The sequence below is a fragment of the Macaca thibetana genome, chromosome 3, assembly GCF_024542745.1.
Source record: "Macaca thibetana thibetana isolate TM-01 chromosome 3, ASM2454274v1, whole genome shotgun sequence".
Lineage (NCBI taxonomy): Eukaryota > Metazoa > Chordata > Mammalia > Primates > Cercopithecidae > Macaca > Macaca thibetana.
Window position 1 is genome coordinate 66,206,859 of NC_065580.1, and position 19,919 is coordinate 66,226,777.

At 37.0% G+C, this 19,919-nt stretch overlaps 2 protein-coding genes across 3 annotated transcripts in view; one reads left to right on the forward strand and one right to left on the reverse strand.

Annotated features, from left to right (window-relative positions):
• The window catches only part of GRM3 (glutamate metabotropic receptor 3), a 102,256-nt gene that overhangs the window by 61,112 nt on the left and 21,225 nt on the right, over positions 1–19,919 (forward strand). The window contains exon 3 of the mRNA XM_050785253.1: positions 14,951–16,017. Within this exon, the coding sequence (XP_050641210.1) occupies positions 14,951–16,017 (1,067 nt within the window). The remainder of the gene's footprint in view (positions 1–14,950; positions 16,018–19,919) is intronic.
• ELAPOR2 (endosome-lysosome associated apoptosis and autophagy regulator family member 2) overlaps positions 1–19,919 on the reverse strand; it is a 272,270-nt gene that overhangs the window by 32,678 nt on the left and 219,673 nt on the right. The window contains exon 22 of one of the 2 annotated variants that reach the window (XM_050785251.1): positions 4,352–4,978. The exons of the other annotated variant lie outside the window; for it this stretch is intronic. Within the exon in view, the coding sequence (XP_050641208.1) occupies positions 4,871–4,978 (108 nt within the window). The 3' untranslated portion in view covers positions 4,352–4,870. Of the gene's footprint in view, positions 1–4,351; positions 4,979–19,919 lie in introns of those variants that run through there. 2 annotated transcript variants of the gene reach the window in all.

Consider the following 19,919-nt stretch of genomic DNA (forward strand, 5'->3'; position numbering starts at 1 on the left):
TTCCCCCAACCTGTGTCTGAATGGCTGCATCCTTAGAGCAGATTTCAAGCCTACTTACCCAGGTGTCCTTATGTATGAGGAGTGAATGGCAGATCTTCTTTCCCCACCTGTTGCAGCGAGGAGAGAGAGCCTGGAGCAGGAGCAGAGCTGCTGAGGCAAGACCCACTCGGTCTGTATAGCCTGGAGACTGGAAGTACAAAGGAGTGCATGAAGATGACCAAGGCCAGTTCTAAGTTAGTTCCTCTGTCAGTCGGCCAGTGAAGGTAGAACTCCTGCCTTATCTTTTAATAGCTATGATTCTGCCCATTAGGGAGGAAGGTTCAGTGAATGTTAGATTTACCAGTCAGACCTGCTGCTTCTCTGAGGGGAGGGAAAATAAGATGGTGGGAAAAGAAGGAAGTTAGGAAGCAAAAGTTCCCTTTCCGTGGGACTGAGGCTAAAACTTGATCTAAGAACAAAAGTATTCCTACTTCTTCAAAAGATATCATTTTAGGAAAGCGAGACAAAGCTCCTGTCCAAAATTCTTTCTGCACTGAGATATCAGATCCCATCATCAATAGTTAATTTGTGATTACATTTTATATGGTCCTTTGACTATGATATCTTTTAATATGACTGTTCCTGAAAGGGATAACATATACAGTATGTAGTACTTTGATGAGAATTTGTTTTGCTTGGAGTTACAAGAGAGAAGTGGGCATCAGGAACAAGGTAGGCTAAGAAAGAAAGTGGAAGAGCCTTAAAGATAACTGTGTCTACTTCATGATTACACACCTAGTTGGATACATGATTACCATAATTCTCACATGTACTACTAACTTTCTCCATCTATTTCAAGGATGACTGTGGGTGAAGTTTTGGATGTTAACAATGCCCCATCTCCTGGTTTTTCAGTAAAAATATCATATGAGAAACGTGGAAATTTATGCAACAAAGTTTTATATATATATATATATATATATACACACACACACACACACACACACACACACACACATATGCATATATATATATATCTCTACCCGTATGGTATTATATTAGGGTACTATAACCAAGCTAATTTTATCTATCATATTAATTGAGCACAGTTGGAGGAATAGTGAGACTCATATGAGCTAAAATGATTTCTGGGGTTGATCAATTTCCGGGGAGATTTTCTACAAAGGGACAAAATAACCAGTTTATCATAACCTTAACAACATTATTTTCAGATTAGTTCAAAATATAAATTATGGTGAAGAGGAGAAAATTTTTATTCTTTTCATTTTTTTGAATTTCATCCTCACCCTCCTCCCACCCTCCACCTTCTAGTAGACCCTGGTGTCTCTTGTTCCCCTCTTTGTGTCCATGTGTACTCAATGTTTAGCTCCCACTTACAAGTGAGAACACGTGGTGTTTGGTTTATTCTAAGTAAATTAACCCTTACGTTAAAAGGGAGAAAAAGAGGAGAACATTTTTTAAATCATAACTTTTTAAATTTTATTTTATCACCTTAATTATTTCCAGGGGAATAGAAACCCTTTCAGGATGATGTAGCTTTGGAATTTCTTAACGATGTGTGGATATGCTTGAAGATTTGACAAGGTCACTTGAAATCTTGTGGTTCAATAATGCAGCCTTTTCTGTGAAGACAGAAGACTAAGCTATGCTACAGTGGCTTAGGAAACACATGACAACTTAACAATAGACCAGCATGCTGGCAGGAGAAGTCATTTATTTTACCTTGTATTTTCTTTACGTGATACTACACAGAAAGTCAAATGCATGTCCATGCATTCATAAAACAACAAAATAGAAATTAATTTGCCTTACCCGTGGAAATTTCAGTTACTGCATGCTTAGCTGCTGTGCTTGTCTTTGGAAAGTTCATCCTTGAAGGCTGAATAAAATTTTGCTGTTCTGCTTCTTTATATAAAGAAGTCTTTTGTTTGCTTAAACATAGGAAAGCTCGTTTTATAAGTATCCTTGATCCTGTGATTGCATTCTTCAGAATATACGAATTTTCAAGTACTTTTTAATAGTTTGCACGGTTGGCTTCTGAGAGCATCTCTGAATGGGATTTTCCCAGTCATTTTCACACCTTCTGTCCCTATCACGTTTCACTCTTCTGCGGCACTTAGATCTTTAGCACAGCAGGTGGAAAAGTGATTTAAGGATAGAACAATGGGACGCTTATGCCTTTTTTAAAAAGTCATGGATATGCATTTCTAGCCAACTTTGGAGAAAGCCTTTTTTCCCCTTTTTAAAACATTTTAAAATCTATGCTGTGCTATATGACAGTCACATTAAAAAATGAGAACAGATTAAATTGGTCATCAGAATTCACAATTTCTTTTCACAAAATTGGAAAATTTTGAAGACGGTTGCAAAGTCACATAGTATTCTTGGGTGCTCAGGTTTGTTCTGGGGATAGAAATTTAAAGGGAGAAAATTTGCATACAGACCTCACTTAATTCTTACTAATAACAGATATTCTTGCTCATGCGTTAGCTCTGGAAGACTATATATCTCCTGCTCCTGCTGCAGACAAGAATTTGCTTCTTTCGTAAGAGGTGACTGAAGAGAAGGATATGTGCAGCTGGGTAACTGGTTTCTTAAAAGGGGAGAAAAGGAGACTGTGAAAATCTGTGTGTAATGGGCCTGTAGTGACTGTTGGGGTAAGGTGGGAGGAGTGAAACTCAACTGAAACAGCTGATGAACGGGGAAAGGAGAGGACTCTACATACTGAAGGAAGTGTATAAGCTGGAAATGACTATAGTGAGAAAACAAGACTAGGTAATAGTAACCTCAATATGGTGACACCATAAGGAATTTATCAGGCATAGATATTTTCCATTTTCATAAAGGATTGAACTTTTCAAAATATATCTAGAAATACAAATATTTATTACCCTAGACCAAGGTTTCTCAGCTTCAGCACTGTTGACATTTTGGGCCAGATATGTATTTGTTCTTAGGGTGTGGCTTGCATATTGTGGGATGTTCAGCAACATCCCTGGCCTCACCCACTAGAGGCTGCAATTCCCCCGCCCTCTTGGCTACATCATAATATATACAAGTGTCAAGGCCCTTAAGATTCACATTTAATTGGCCTGTATTATGACTCAGGTGTCAGCATGAGTTTTAAGTTCCTGAGATGATTCTAATGAGTCTAATTGTTTAGGAAAGCGTTAATACCTAGTATGTGTCCAGTGTTCCTTAATGAGAGTACAGAGTTGAATGAGACATCATCCCTGTTCTGGAGAGGCTTAGGAATAGCAAAGAGATGGGCACACACTGAATATTTTTCCAACATATTATAGTCCATTTCCTTAAGGTCAAACGCATGGCACACTACGTCAGCACAAAAGGAGAGCTGATGCCTTAAAGATACAATATTCTTCTGAAATGTTTTTCAGTACCTGAAATCCTCACATTTTAGAATTATGTATTTATAACCTTAGAATAGGTAAAGATTTCTTAAACGGAATGCTAAAAGTCTTAGCCATAAAGTAAATAATTCATAAATTGGAAATGGGCATTAAAATTAAGAATTTGGGGGCATTAAAAATAAAGACTGTACTGGGCATTAAATTTTAGAATTTATGTTTATTGGACAAAACTAAAAAGCAGGTGAAAAGATAAGCCACAGAGTAGATATTCACAACACATATCTGAAAACTACTCATATCTGGAAAATATAAAAAACTCCTATAAATCGCCGGGCGCGGTGGCTCAAGCCTGTAATCCCAGCACTTTGGGAGGCCGAGGCGGGTGGATCACGAGGTCAGGAGATCGAGACTATCCTGGCTAACATGGTGAAACCCCGTCTCTACTAAAAATACAAAAAAAAACGAGCTGGGCGTGGTGGCGGGCGCCTGTAGTCCCAGCTACTTGGGAGGCTGAGGCGGGAGAATGGCCTGAACCCGGGAGGCAGAGCTTGCAGTGAGCCGAGATCACGCCACTGCACTCCAGCCTGGGAGACACAGCGAGACTCCATCTCAAAAAGAAAAAAAAAAACAAAAAAAAACAAAAAAAAACACCTCCTATAAATCACTTTTTTTTTTTTTTTTTTTTTTTTTGAGACAGAGTTTCGTTCTTGTCCCCCAGGCTGGAGTGCAATGGCCCGATCTCGGCTCACTGCAACCTCTGCCTCCCACGTTCAAGCGATTCTCCTGCCCCAGCCTCCCGAGTAGCTGTTTTTACAGGCGCCCACCACCATGCCCAGCTAATTTTAGTATTTTTAGTAGAGACGAGGTTTCACTATGTTGGCCAGTCTGGTCTCAAACTCCTGACCTCAGGTGATCTGCCTGTCTCCGCCTCCCAAAGTGCTGGGATTACAGGCATGAGCCACCAAGCCCGCTGTCAAATTTTTAAAAGAAAAATTCAATACAAGTGGACTGGAAAAGGTACTTTATAAAAGACTACTTCTAGACATTTGATTGACTTATGAAAAGGTGCTCAATATTATTAGGCATTGGGGAATGCAAATTAACTACCAAAAAAATCACAATGAGATACCAGTACATTTTCACTCAAATATCTAAAATTAAATGACATCAATATTAAGCATATGAAGCAACTGAAACAATCAATTTTACTATTATATACAAATACATACACACTATATACACATATACACACTTGTGCACATACACATACAGGCATATTTCAGAAATATTTTAAATTCAGTTCTAGGCCATTGAAATAAAGCAAAATTCACAATAAAGAAAGTTACATAAATGTTTTGGTTTCCAGTGCATATATAAGTTATATTTACACTATACTGTAGTTTGTTAAGTGTACAGTAGCATTATGTATTAAAAACAATATATATGCCTTAATTTAACAATACTTCATTGCTAAAAAATGCTAACAATCATCTCAGCCTTTAGCAAGCCCATACTCTTTTTGCTGATGGACGGTCTTGCCTCAGTGTTGATGGCTGCTCACTGATTAGGGTGGTGGTTGCTGAAGACTGAGTTGACTGTGGCAGTTTCTGAAAATAAGAAAACAATGAAGTGTGCCACAATAATTGAATCTTCCTTTCGCAAAAGATTTCTCTGTAGCGTGTGATACTGTTTGATAGCATTTTACCCACAATAGAACTTTCAAAATTGGAGTCAATTCTCTCAAATCCTGCCACTGCTTTATCAACTAAGTTTATGTAATATTCTAAATCCTCTTGTCATTTCAATAATGTTCACAGTTTCTTTGCCAGGTGTGGATTCTATCTCATGAAACCACTTTCTATGCTCATCCATAAAAAGCATCCCCTCATCTGTTTTAGTTTGATCATTTAGTTTGCAGCAATTCAGCCACATCTTCAGGCTCCACTTCTAATTCTGGTTTTTGCTATTTCCACCTCATCTGCAGTGACTTCCTCCACTGAAGTCTTGGGCCCCTCAAAGTCTTATGAACCATCCTCTCCTAGCTTTTTCTTCTGCAGGTCCCTCACCTCTCTCACGTTTCAAGTAATTGAAGATAATTAGGACCTTGAGCTGGAATAGGCTTTGGTTGAAGGGAATCTTGTGTCTGATTTGATCTTCTATCCATACAAGTAAAACTTTCTCCATATCAGCAATAAGACTCTTTCACTTTCTTACCATTTGTGTGTTTGCCGGAGTTGCACTTTTAATTTCCTTCAATAACTTTTCTTTTGCATTCACAACTTGCTTAACTGGTACAAGAGGGCTAGTTTTGAGCCTGTCTCAGCTTTCCACATGCCTTCATGACTAAGCTTACTCCTCTGTAGCTTTTGACTTTAAGCGATTCTTTTTTTCACTTGAACACTTATAGACCACCTAATGTAAATATTGTTGTGTCTCAGGGAATAGGAGGCCTGAGGTGAGGGAGAGATATAGGGGAATGGCCAGTCAGTGAAGCAATCAGAATCAGCAATCACAACATTTATTAAGATCACCATCTGATCTGGCACCTGAAAACATTTATAATAATAGCATCAAAGATCACTGATCACAGATCACCATTACAGATATAATAATAATGAAAAAGTTGAAATATTGCAAGAGGAGTTGCCAGAAAGGGACACAGACGCATGAAGTAAGCACATGCTGTTGGAAAAATGGTGCTGATAGACTTGCTGGATGCAGCGTTGCTACAAACTTCCAATTTGTAAAACAAAACAAAAAAATAATATCTGTGAAGCACAATAAAGCAAAGTACAATAAAATGAACTATGCTTATATATGTATGTCCCAAAATTTATATACAAGAATCTTCAAGGTAGCATGTAGAAAATGCTGTCAGTGCTTCACGTGTATCTTCTTACCACTCACTATTCTCAGACATGCCAATAGCTTCTCAATAGAAGCGTCTGTGACTCTGCCAGAGAGCTCTGTCTGGTCCAACAGGCTCTGCCTATAGAGAACAGACCAAAAATGCCATGAAGTTACCACTCCACCACAAGCCAATGACAAATGAGAGTTGTCCCATCCGAGCTGATGAGTAAGTTGGGGTTTTATTTCCCAATTTCCATTCCACTGTCTCCCACAGGGCCCCAGTGAGGCTGAGACCCACTTGCCCTCAGCAGTAACTTGGTCATTGACACATCCTGTATTGGATTCATTCCTATTTGTCTTATTTCTCCATTGCCCTATAACCTCCCAAATCAACTACTCAAACTCAAATTTAGTCTTGGGGTTTGCTTCTAGAATAACCCAGCTAAAGACATTGTTTATATAAGCTAAAAATTGAAAGAAAAAATTTTTTTAAAGTTCATCGACAAAAGAATGGCTAAGTTGTGGCCCATCATATGATAGACTACTATGCATCAATAAAAATAAACTAGACCTCATCACTACGTGACTGAATTTCATAAAACTTAATTTTGAGTAAAAGATGTTAGAGACAAAATAATACACACCTACATTAATATAAAGTTCAATATCAGGCAAAATAGTCTGTGGTTGTTATGGGTTGAATTGTGTCCCCCCAAAACAGATATTTTGAAGTCATAACCCTAGTATCTCACAATGTGACCTTATTTGGAAATAGTGCTTATACAGGTAACCAAGTTAAAATAAAGTCATTAGCATGGGCCCCAGTCCAATATGGCTGGTGTTCTTACAAAAAGGGAAAAGATAAACACAGAGGCACAGGGAGAACACTGTGTGAATGTGGAAGATCAGAGTAATGCATTAACAAGCCAAGGAACACCAAAGAGTCCTGGCATACCACCAGGAGCTAAGAGAGAGGCATGGGAGAGATTCTCTCTCACGGCCCGCAGAAGAAACCAACCTTGCTGACACCTTGATTTCAGGCAGACTATGACACAATAAATCTGTCATTTCAGAATCTCTGTCATTTCAAGTCACCCAGTTTGTGGTACTTCGTGATGGCAGCCCTAACTAATACAATGGTTGTAGCAAGTAAGATGGTGATTGCCTTTGGGGCAGAGGAAGGGTGGAATGATAGGGACAGGAACAAGCGAACTGGTAATGGTCTGTTTCTTAACAGTCACAATGTTACATGTGTGTGTTCACTTCATGATAATAATCCACTTTTTCAAAATACTTTTTCAGTATGCATTAAAATTCAATGAAAATTTTTAAAAATCTAAACACTTATTAGAGCAGAGGAGAGAAAAGCAGTACACTGCGTAACGAAGAGGGCAAGAGTTGGGGAAAAGAAGGTACGAAAAAAATGTGATAGTATCTGTAGTTCACATTAAAGAAGGTCCCTAAGCAAAGATTCAATGACCACTATGGACTTTCAGCTCAAATAAATCAAGTTAGCCCTGTCCCCTGAATTGCGGGTAGGAGGATTGGAATCTTCATAATTCCCACTCATTTCTATTTTCCCTATGCCCCTACCTCCCCATTCTTCATTCTTAGTCTGAGAGTAGATTGTTCCTGAGTTGCCTGGAGTATTGACAATTTCAACAATAATATGTAGAATATAGAAAGGAAAACCAGTAAAATCTATAATGAAGACTAGCCATGCTAACATTTCAGGGGAACTGAAGAGAGTCCTCTGCAAAAGTCATAGCACCGTAAAAAAAAAAAAAAAAAAAAAAAAAGAAAAGAAAAGAAAAAAAGCTATTTCAGTATCTTTTCTCAAACATTCACTTTCACTGTGGCATGTTAGGTATTTACTGAGTGTTTTCCACACATAAGTCTGAGCAACGAAGACATCTAAGTCGTGCTTTGTCCCAGCTGTTACACTCAGTTGATGACTGTGAGAAATGCTTCGGTGATTTTGTTCCTAATCTTAGTAAGTAAACTAATTACCGACGGCCAGGGATTCATTCTTATTCTTTCCTATCTTCTTGCTGCATGAAGTTTGTAAAAGATTTTGTTTGCTCTAACTGAAGGATTTTGATTTCCTTGCCTCTTGAATTCTAACACAGTCTTTTCAGGGAGACGACACTGTCTTTCACCTATATCTTAATTCTGATTCATCAGATTAGTTCACAGAAACATTAGTAAGGCCCTGGTTGTAAAACTGAAGCCACGTTCCTGTTTGTAGCTTTTTTTTTTTTTTTTTTTTTTTTTTTTGAGTTGGAGTTTTGCTCTTGTTGCCCAGGCTGGAGTGCAAAGACGTGATCTCAGCTCACTGCAACCTATGCCTCCCGGGTTCAAGAGATTCTCCTGCCTCAGCTTCCTGAGCAGCTGGGACTGTAGGCACGCCACCACACCCAGGTAATATTTTGTATTTTTAGTAGAGATGGGGACTTCACCATTTTGGCCAGGCTGATCTCTAACTCAAGTGATCCGCCTGCCTCAGCCTCCCAAAGTGCTGGGATTACAGGAGTCAGCCACTGTGCCTGGTCACTGCTAGTAGCTTTTGCAATCTTTATCAGTGTTTATGAATGTGAATCCAAGTAGTGGAGGTAATATTCCCTTTACTGAAGGCCTAAGAGTCACACTATTCTCTTACCTTAATTGGACTTCTGTCTGAGAAGAAAAAAATAAAGAATGAATTTAATTTCCTCCTGCCATTGACCTATGATATTTTTAAGGTATAGACTTGCTGCCTCTCTATGAAATGATTCCTAGGAGGATTGGTCACCTTGGTATTCAAGCCAAGTTCCCATTTGAAACGGGTCAGAACTAATTGGATAATGAGCTAACCTGAGAAACAATTCTCCTGACCCAAGGCCACATCTGACTCCTTCGGAAAGTGGAGACCTGATTTTGAAGCACCCGAATGACAAGGAGCTTGAAATTAGATTTTGGAGAAGGTTGTTTTAAGTCTTTATAAAAAACTCTTCCATCTTTCTGGTTGTTCTTTTTTTTCTCCTTCCAGTTTGGGTTCTTTCATGCTGTTGCAACACCAATGAAAGGTGAAGTGATGTATTTTTCCGTTTCTAATGATGCTTACTCCCATGGTGAGACTTAACTTGAGAAACAGCAAATAAGTTTCTTCACACTAAAGAACTATACGGCTGATTGCTGGAGAATCATGGTTTTGGTTAACTGGGTTCTATTTTCCTAGTGAGTCATTTGACTTAGAGGCAACTCTAAATGCACCAGGAAGACAACAGCATCAATACACTAGAGCTTCAAGCTCTCTGCCACTTGAAGCCACTCCAGCAGCACCTAAGAGCTTGCTTTTCTTACTTGCCTCCTCATTACCCAGGTCAATATTGCCATTGCATTCAGAATAACTGTTCAAGAACAGGATTTTTTCTCACATGTGGAATATTTGCGGTTCACCTTTTTCTTCTTGGTTCTTATTTCATTCTTTCTCATTCTAGTACAGACACAGCAACCTAAGGATCTTTATTACAAGCCAAGGAGCAGGGCATTTCTTCTGAAAAATGGATTTTTTTTGTTTAGAATTTGTAATGTATGCGTTTGAAGTAATTTGTTTTATGTGTTTGAAGGATTTAGAAACTAGACTGAATTTTGTTACATATTTTACACATTTTACAAAACAAATTTAGTAAAAGGTAAATGTATTTAAAAAATAAAATTACACCAAAAGTAGCATTTGTTTATTCACCACCCACTTTTCAAGCAGTTGTTCCAATATTTGCAGCAGCATTATTTTTGTAATTTATTTACTTTAAAGCTACGCTGCCTGACCTTGCTTAATTATCTTATATTATTTAACTTTATAATTTTTCTTTTTCTTTCTTTCTTTCTTTTTTCTTTTTTTCTTTTCTTTTTTTTTTTTTTTTGAGACAGAGTCTTGCTCTGTCGCCCAGGCTGGAGCACAGTGGCGTGATCTCGGTTCACTACAAGCTCTGCCTTCTGGGTTCACGCCATTCTCCTGCCTCAGCCTCCCGAGTAGCTGGGACTAGTGTTTTATCAAAATAATACACGTATGTAGTTTTTACATGAATACAACACACTTACAACAAATCAGAAAAGTTTCTTGCTTCACCCTTCCCTAAGCCAAGTCTACTCTTCACTGGTGTTTATTTGCCTTTCAGTAATGTTCACCCTCTATTTTCTCTTTCTGAAACTTTTGTTGGTTACAAATTGACATTCCACAGAGTAATTCTTTTCCTGTTATATTTTCTTCTTGCCATCACAGCATTTTGGTCAAACTTTGAGATTTTTCTCAAATTTATCTTTCAGTCTTTATGTTAAATTTCTATATCTGCTATTTCCCTTCCAAAAGCTCATTCTGGTTCTCTGAATATTCATTTTTAAGGATATCTTGTGCCTATCTCATGGATGCAATATCTTCACTTATCTCTCTTGAGCATATTAGTGTTTTGAAGACTTTGACTTTCACATCCTGCATTGCTCTGCTTTCTCCATTTTTTTTTTTAAGTTTTCTGGTTGTTTTAGTCTCTTTCAATCAGTTTTATTGTTTGTTAAATATACTAATTTTAAGAACTTTATATTCAAAAATTTCTATGAGAACAGTGAAATATTTAAAGATATAAAACACATTCCTTTAGAAGTGTTTTCCAGAAACTATCTAATAACATCAACTGACCATTGGTGGAGGTTGGGTGCATACTTGAGAGTAATTAAATTAGTAACACAGTAAGAACCTGAGGGTTCTTATTCTTACATCTGATATAAAATGAGTTAAAATATTCAATATTTTTCTTATTTGTAACATATGAAAGGAGTTCCTAAAATTCTTAATTAACTTTCTCTAGTCATAGATTAAAGAAAGTTAGTTTTATGTGACATGAGAATTCTGCTATTGATCACTATACCTGATAATACAGTAATAATGTTTCAACTCCTATGTTCACTTGTCCTAACCAATACTAAAATTTAGTATAATGCTGTGGTAGTTGTAAAATGACCATACAACTGTGGAAAGAGACCAAGAGAAACAACAAATAGTATAAAGATTTGAGTATCAGGGAATTTAATATATGACAAGTATTATAAATCAGTGGAAAATGATTAACTTATTTAGTACTTTATAATTTTCACTTATAAATTATTGTACGGTAATATACATTTTAAAAGTTATACTATATTTTATTTAGTATTTAAATTGTTAGCCATTTGAGAAAAAATGAATTGAAATCCTAACTCATTCTTTAAATTTGAAGTGCATTAAATTTTTCAATATAAAAAAAGCAATAAAAGTAATAGAAAAAAGTTTAGATAAATATTTTAATCATCTTGGAGTAGGAAAGGATTTTTTGAACTGATAAGTAAACTAGTAGTTATAAGAAAGAGATCGATAGAATCAGTTACCTAAGATTTTAGCAATCTGGGAAAAAGCACAAAGTTAGAAGAATCTTTCCAACAGATATGTACATATATGACAAGCAGTTAATATGTTCAGTTTCTATACAACTCTTACTTTTTCTTTTTAATTTTGAGATGGGATCTCACTCTGTCACCCAGATTGGAGTACAGTGACACAATCCTGGCTCACTGCAACCTCTGCCTGCCAGGCTTAAGTGATCCTCCCACCTCAGCCTCCTGAGTAGCTGGGACCACAGGCATGTGCCACTACACCCCACTAACTTTTTGTATTTTTGGTAGAGAAGAGGTTTCATCACATTGCCCAGGCTGGTCCTGAACTCCTAAGCTCAAGCGATCCACCGATCTCAGCCTCCCAAAGTGCTAGGATAACAGATGTGAGCCACCGTACCTGGCCTACATATTAATTTCTTAAAATATGTGAACACCCCAAGAGAAAACAGTGAAGAATGTGTGAACCAGAAATTCACAAAATAAATATGTATAATTTTTAAAAATATTAAAACATAACCAGACCCTTTAAAAGTCAAATAAATAAATACAGATTAAAATAAGGTATGTTTCCTATCAGTTTGTCAATTATTAAAAAGACAAAAATACTCAAGGTTAGTAAGATTGTGGAGAATGCACATTCCCATACAATGTTCATGAGAGTATTAGTTAGTAAAACAAAACAAAACAAACAACAAACAAAAAACACCTTTCCTTGGCAAGCCGGTACTCTGTAGCTAAATTTTTAAAGAACCTACGCTTTGACCCAACAGTTTTTCTTCTATGAATGTGCTCTAAGTAAAGAACTAGATAATGAGGTTTATAAAGGGAAAACCTTAGAAACAACCTAAATGTTAAAACTATAAGAATATTTAAGTAGCTCAGTACTTATGTACAAGGTAATAGTATATAGCTATCGAAAATGAAGATACTTTATTAAAAGATATTAATTTTTTAAAAAATTCTCAATATTTCACTGCAAATATACATTGCAAAACAATAGCTAAGTATAATCACGCTTACTAATGGGGAAAAGGATGGAGGAGCAGGGTCTGGATCGGGTCAGAAGTGAGGTCTGGATAAAGCAGTAGGTAGAATTGAATAACATCTCCCTCCTCCCATCTTCTCCCTCCCTGTCCCTCAGTAGGTCTCACTTTTATAAGCAGCTTTCCTTTTCTATGAAGTTCTTTTTATTATTTTTATATTCATTATCACTAACATATATGTTAAGTGCTTACTGTGTGCCAGGCATTGTGCTTAACATGTTATGGGATTTAACTCATCAAATCTTCAATAGAACTCTTATTCCCAATTTGAAAATTAGGAAACAGAGTCAGAAAGGTCCTTGCTGAAGGACACACAATTATTAAAAGACAGAAACAAGAATCACACAAAATCCATCTAACCCCAAAACTACACACTCAACTAATACATCACCCTTTCTTACAATTAACTTGAAACCAATTCACAACTAGAGTGCAGACAGAAACAGATATATGTGATGGGTTTGTGAAATGTGGCAGAAAGGAAGTGGAGGTTGGTAAAGTCAAATTGCAGGGTGAGATAACAAGAACACTACAAAGAAATAAATAACAATAAGTGAATAATAAATTTGGCATAGTATATTTCTAACAGAACTGGTATGAGGTTTTATTGTAAACTACCCAACCCAGCCCTCTAGGGGCACCTATATCCTTCAGACAAGAGAGGACTATTTTGCAAAATATAAAGTCCTCTTTTACCAAGAGCCCAAGTAATTCATTGAAGGATCACTTTACCACATACAATAACTGGATCCAGTTTTCCCTAAACAGTGTTTCCTGGATGTTGTTTCCCTATAAACGAGAGCAGCCTGAACCTCAGAGAAGGTGGAATGAAGCTCACAGGGGAGGCAACAAAGACAGCCAATACTCACAGGGTCAGACACTGCAGCATCCTCTAAATTCCAGTCTCTTTTTCCACAGTACAGAAGTAGCTGAGCACATTAGCTAAACTACATTTTACAGCCTCTTTTAAGGTTGAGTGTGTCCTTGTGGCTAATTTCTAATCAATGCAGTATGAATGGAAATATGTGCCATACCTTCTTTATACTCTTTTTCTCCTTCTGCTGGGTGGATGCTGATGAAGAGGAGGGCCTAGGCAGTGGCACAGCTTTGCTAAGCAGTGGTACAGCTTCAAGATGGAAGGAATCTTGGTTTTTGAATCACGATGTGAAGGACAGACACCCAGCAACCAAAATCTTAGACTGCTACATGAGGGAGAAATAAACAGTTTGGGGTCCATTTACCAACACAGGCAAGCCTACCATGAGTAATAGAGTTTCTCTATGTATCACATAGGTATCAGCAACATTCGTCTTCTAATTCTAAGAAAAGAGTAAAGATCGGCAGTGAAATAGAAGCACACAGTAGTAGAACAGAATACATGGCACAGAAATGGGTGATCAGAGGGGTGGTGTATGTTGGCAAGACAGACATGATGAGCAGCAGCTGGAAGAGAGGAAGCACGTATGCTCAGAGAGCTTCTGCTCTTAGGGACTTGCAGAATGCTGTAAGAAGGAGACAGGGTTGTGGGTGACCCATTTGACTGAGTGCTACTGACCCTGTTCACTTAGGAAATTTCAAAGTCTGCTTACCTAGATTCTACATACAGCTAGGTTGTATGTATTTGTGTGAATATGAGCATGCTGTATATAGAGACATGCATATATGTAGTCAGAATTAATGTCAATATTAAATTTAATATCCAAAATATTAAACTATTGAGTTGAAGTATGAAAGGTAGTTTAAATTTTTTTCTTTATGAATCATCTGAACTTGAAAAGAATCATACCATGCATCTGTAATGAAAAAATGTTCTTTATTTTGAAGGAGAAAATTCTTCCTGTTTTATGTTTTCATGAAAATATTTAAGATGGGAAACATTTTATTGGCTGTATATAGATAAATATGTAATAAGAATGAGACACAATGTTTTGTCCAATTCTTATCATGAAGTCTTTCAAGAAGAGGATACATGCCCACCATAAAACATATGACCACATGTTTGTATATCCCACTGTTACATAATAATCATTGTACTGTATTCATGATTATCACTGTTACTTGGCACCCTTTGACACTCAGTAATGGTAAGTGAATGAATTTATGAATGCATGAGCACTTTAGTAGCTTTTGAAGTGTAACTTTCAACGGTAACTGATAAATTATTTCAGCCTTGAATCTCCATTTCCTGTTATTTCAGTGTATGACATAAAGTAATTGACTATCACACATAAGACACCTAAACAAGTGTTCTTTTTTTTTCTTTCACTTTACATATCACAGCTCCATTCAACCCAAATAAAGATGCAGATAGCATAGTCAAGTTTGACACTTTTGGAGATGGAATGGGGCGATACAACGTGTTCAATTTCCAAAATGTAGGTGGAAAGTATTCCTACTTGAAAGTTGGTCACTGGGCGGAAACCTTATCGCTAGATGTCAACTCTATCCACTGGTCCCGGAACTCAGTCCCCACTTCCCAGTGCAGTGACCCCTGTGCCCCCAATGAAATGAAGAATATGCAACCAGGGGATGTCTGCTGCTGGATTTGCATCCCCTGTGAATCCTACGAATACCTGGCTGATGAATTTACCTGTATGGATTGTGGGCCTGGGCAGTGGCCCACTGCCGACCTAACTGGATGCTATGACCTTCCTGAGGACTACATCAGGTGGGAAGACGCCTGGGCCATTGGCCCAGTCACCATTGCCTGTCTGGGTTTTATGTGTACATGCATGGTTATAACTGTTTTTATCAAGCACAACAACACACCCTTGGTCAAAGCATCGGGCCGAGAACTCTGCTACATCTTATTGTTTGGGGTTGGCCTGTCATACTGCATGACATTCTTCTTCATTGCCAAGCCATCACCAGTCATCTGTGCATTGCGCCGACTTGGGCTGGGGAGTTCCTTCGCTATCTGTTACTCAGCCCTGCTGACCAAGACAAACTGCATTGCCCGCATCTTCGATGGGGTCAAGAATGGCGCTCAGAGGCCAAAATTCATCAGCCCCAGTTCTCAGGTTTTCATCTGCCTGGGTTTGATCCTTGTGCAAATTGTGATGGTGTCTGTGTGGCTCATCCTGGAGGCCCCAGGCACCAGGAGGTATACCCTTGCAGAGAAGCGGGAAACAGTCATCCTAAAATGCAATGTCAAAGATTCCAGCATGTTGATCTCTCTTACCTACGATGTGATCCTGGTGATCTTATGCACTGTGTATGCCTTCAAAACGCGGAAGTGCCCAGAAAATTTCAACGAAGCTAAGTTCATAGGTTTTACCATGTATACCACGTGCATCATCTGGTTGGCCTTCCTCCCTATATTTTATGTGACATCAAGTGACTACAGAGTAAGTCTTTGATTGTTTCTTATTTTTCTTGTTCTTTCTCCTGCCAGTGTTTCTTGTGTAGTATTTAAAATAGACTCCTTTTATTTCATCTCAACGAGTTGGGTAATTTCAAATGCCATGATGAGCCTGTATATTATATGTTAAAATTAATTCTACATGTAGAGAGCATTTAATTCATACCTACCGCATACAGAGCACTGTGCTAGGCACAGAGGGGAAGATAAATATAAATGATATGGACATTTACTCAATGTATAATCTAGTGGGATATAAAATGTAATACACGTACACATAATATTAATTAAACTTAAAAAGTGATTGACAATAGAATAAGACTTAAACTAAGAATCTAATTGTGAATCTATTTGAGAATACTTTAAATTAGATATAGGAGGACTTGGCTACCATGGATCAATCTGTAAATTAAAATATACTTGCAACATTAAGCCAGCATAAGTTTAAAGATAGAAACTTTCACTCATGCTTCATTACTTCTCTAAAACAGATTAAAATACGATGTTAATTTGCTATGTCTTTTCTATAGCTTTAGTTATATATACATGTATATTTTTCTTTAAATAGTTAAAAACTTTACTGTGCATATCCAGGTAACCTAATTAATGTTAATTAATACATTATTAGCAATATACAGTTCAAATTTCTGGGCTCCCTTGTAATTACCATCTCTTTTGAAAGAAACTTCATCATTCCATTATAATATTCCAAATTGTTAAAATGCTACATAAAATGTAGCATTTTATAATTCTGATTTCAGTATCTTACAATGAGTGAGTATAAGAATGTTTCTCTCTTCAGGCATTTGTTTTTTATTCTCTATGTTTCTTAAATTGTCAGAGATTAAAGTTTTCCAGAAACATAATGGTTTACTTGCTGCACCATGATTTCACAAAATGAATTGCCTCCATAGGTTGTAAAAATCCTCAAATCTGTTGTTTACCAGCAATTCCTACATTGCCAAAATCTAGAAAATTGCAGCCCAAAAAGAAGACAGAGTGGATATAAAATTTCAGTTAGATAGGAAGAATAATTCAGGAGGTCTGTTGTATAACATGGTGACTACATTGTATTCTTGAAAATCACTGAGGGTCCATTTTTAAGAGCTCTTACCATAAAAAATGGTAAGTACGTGAAATAATGCATATGTTAATTAGCTCCATTTACCCATTCCACAATACATACATATTTTAAAACATCATGCTGTACATAAATGTATACAATTGTCATTTGCCAATTAAAATAGATAAATACTTTTGTTAAAAAAAAAATGGCAAATCTGTTTAAAGCATGGGATCAAGATGTTGGCAAATTATATTGTGTCTAGTCGCTCTAAGTTATTCACAACCATGTGACTGAAACCTATGGGCTACATTAAGGGATGAACAATAATGACGAAGAACATAAGTTCAATGTTGTGGGGCAAGACTACCTATAAAAATTTTGGAAAATTTTAAGAAGAAGAAACATCAGAGCTGGATCAGCAAAGTCAAAGAGCAGAGTATATGAACCACAGGAGAGTTGGAGTGTTAGAATTTGGGGATTAACATGGAGAACTATAGTTAATGTATTGTAATGCCCCATCTCTATCTTTTGCCTTTATACATACATCTAGTCCCATAGATCTGCATGATTTTTTTTTTTAAGTTTTTAGGAAGCCAGTCTTAGCAGACATGATTTGGACTACTGGGATGGCAAAATAGTTATAATACTAATTATTTTGTCCTGGACATATGATTTGAAATTCTTAATTCTCAAAAGAGCTGATTAAAAAAATGACAAAGCAGAGAATACTACTGAGAATAAATAACATTATAAAAATTTAATTTTATTCAGTGAATTAGCATTTACTTCTAAGACATACAAAAAAATGACTTTCTTCTTTACATGATAGCAATAGAGTAGAACAACGGACTGAATGGAATTAGCTGAAGACACCAGAGCTTTCACCACATAGAAGAAGTCATAAGGCAAATGAAATGGGATAGAGGTTGTGGAATAGAGTTTTTTAAGGTCCATGATAATTAAGGCATCCAGCGACGCTAAGATGATCTGAAGCCTCACAAATAATACCAATCCTAAGTTTACAAAAGAAATGAGAAAGGTAGACGGAAGCCTCCAATGTAGTGTTTTTCAGATTTGGCTGCGTATTTAATCAACTGGGTAGCATCAAAAAAAAAAAAAAAAAATACCTGGGACACAGCCCCAGAGATTCTGATTTAATTGGTCTGGCCTGTGGCTTGGACATCAGGATTTTTCAAAGCTTCCCAGGTAACCCTGATTTGCAGCCAGGATTGAAAACCTCTGCCCTAATGAATCACATGCTCTTCTTGTCCCACCAATATGTCTAGTTTGGCCTGCACTGTTTTTGAAATACTTGTCAAAGTTAGAAACTTGAGAAACTTTACATAAATATCTGTATTCTCGGTTTCTCTTAACAAAGTAAAAACATGAGCCCAAATTCCTACACTCAACAATTAGCTGGACCTGAGCAGCGCTCAGCCCTGAAGACAGAGCACTCTTACTCCTGTTGCCCCTATCTCCCACTGATCTCTGAATTCTCACACGTGGTCCCTTTCACTTACAAACTTTCATAGACCCTGCAAGCATTTGAACTCGGGACCCTTGCTCTAGAAATTCCAGAACAAGACTGAGATTTAAAATTTCCCAGAGGAAAATCATGTGGTTCAGACAGAATCAGCAGCAATAATTGAAGAGCAGCTGAAAAAATTTTGAGCATCAAACAGTCAACAAAGTTTATATCTCAGTGCTTTGCCACCCATTGTGAGTTATAAATAAACATAAGGCAAGATTCCAGTCTTCACAAAGTTTATATCTCAGCTGGAAGAAAGATATTAAACAAGAAAGAATTCAAGAATTATAAACACAGAATAGTTTATGATTAAATTGGTGAGATAAACTCTAAATACCTGTGGGCTCCATAAGAGTTATATGGGTAAGATCATGATCTTTCCAGGATTACTTCTTGAAGACAGGATTTTTACCCCATAACCTTGGTGGGCAAACACAACTAAGGTATTTAGAGAATATAGGGAATATTCCGGAGACTAGACAGGAATGAACCAACCAGAAGGAAGCCATATCAGTCTTACTCAGGTGGAAAATGGGCCAGGGGCAAGGCTGGTTCATTTAGATGTTTAAGGGCTTTGAGGTCTTGAGTTTGTTTTGTTTCGGTTATTTGCTTGGGCAAAAAAGTGACATGATGAAAGGCAAGAGGGAAAGAAACCTTCCTGATCAACTTACTCTCCTAGATGCTTTAAACACATGAGCTCACTTATCTTCATTTTGATAAAATTTGGAAGCAAATTTTATTATCCATTAGAAAGATGAGTAAACAGAGGATAATGAACTCCCCAGGTGGCCAGTTAAGAAATAGTAGTTTTTCTGATTCAAATCCATGCCCTTCATACTGTAACACAGACGTATCCTTAATACGAAGGATGAATTTGAAAGGGTGGAGTCTAGATCAAGGAGGACTAATTGAAGCTATTATAGGAATTCAATACAGAGCAAACAAGACATTCAGTTAGAATAAAAAATTCAAAGGATTTTTGAGAAACTATCCAAGTCATCTCCTGCTATACTGCAACTAACCATTCTCAGTTTAAGAATCAAACACTGAGTCATTGGGATCTAATACACAGCTTAAATTGTGTAAATAAAAATTCAGCCATGTTTGAGTGGAAAGTTATCCATAAAGAAATTCATTTATAGTAATTACTGAGTGTTTTGTTCATGTCTTCCAAAAAATATGTGAGGACTTATTATAGGCCTTGGAGATAATGTTATCAACATAGGCAAGTCTCTCCTCTTTTGTAACTTACAGTCTAGTGGGAATAAGGTGAAGATGGAGATGGAGCATAAAT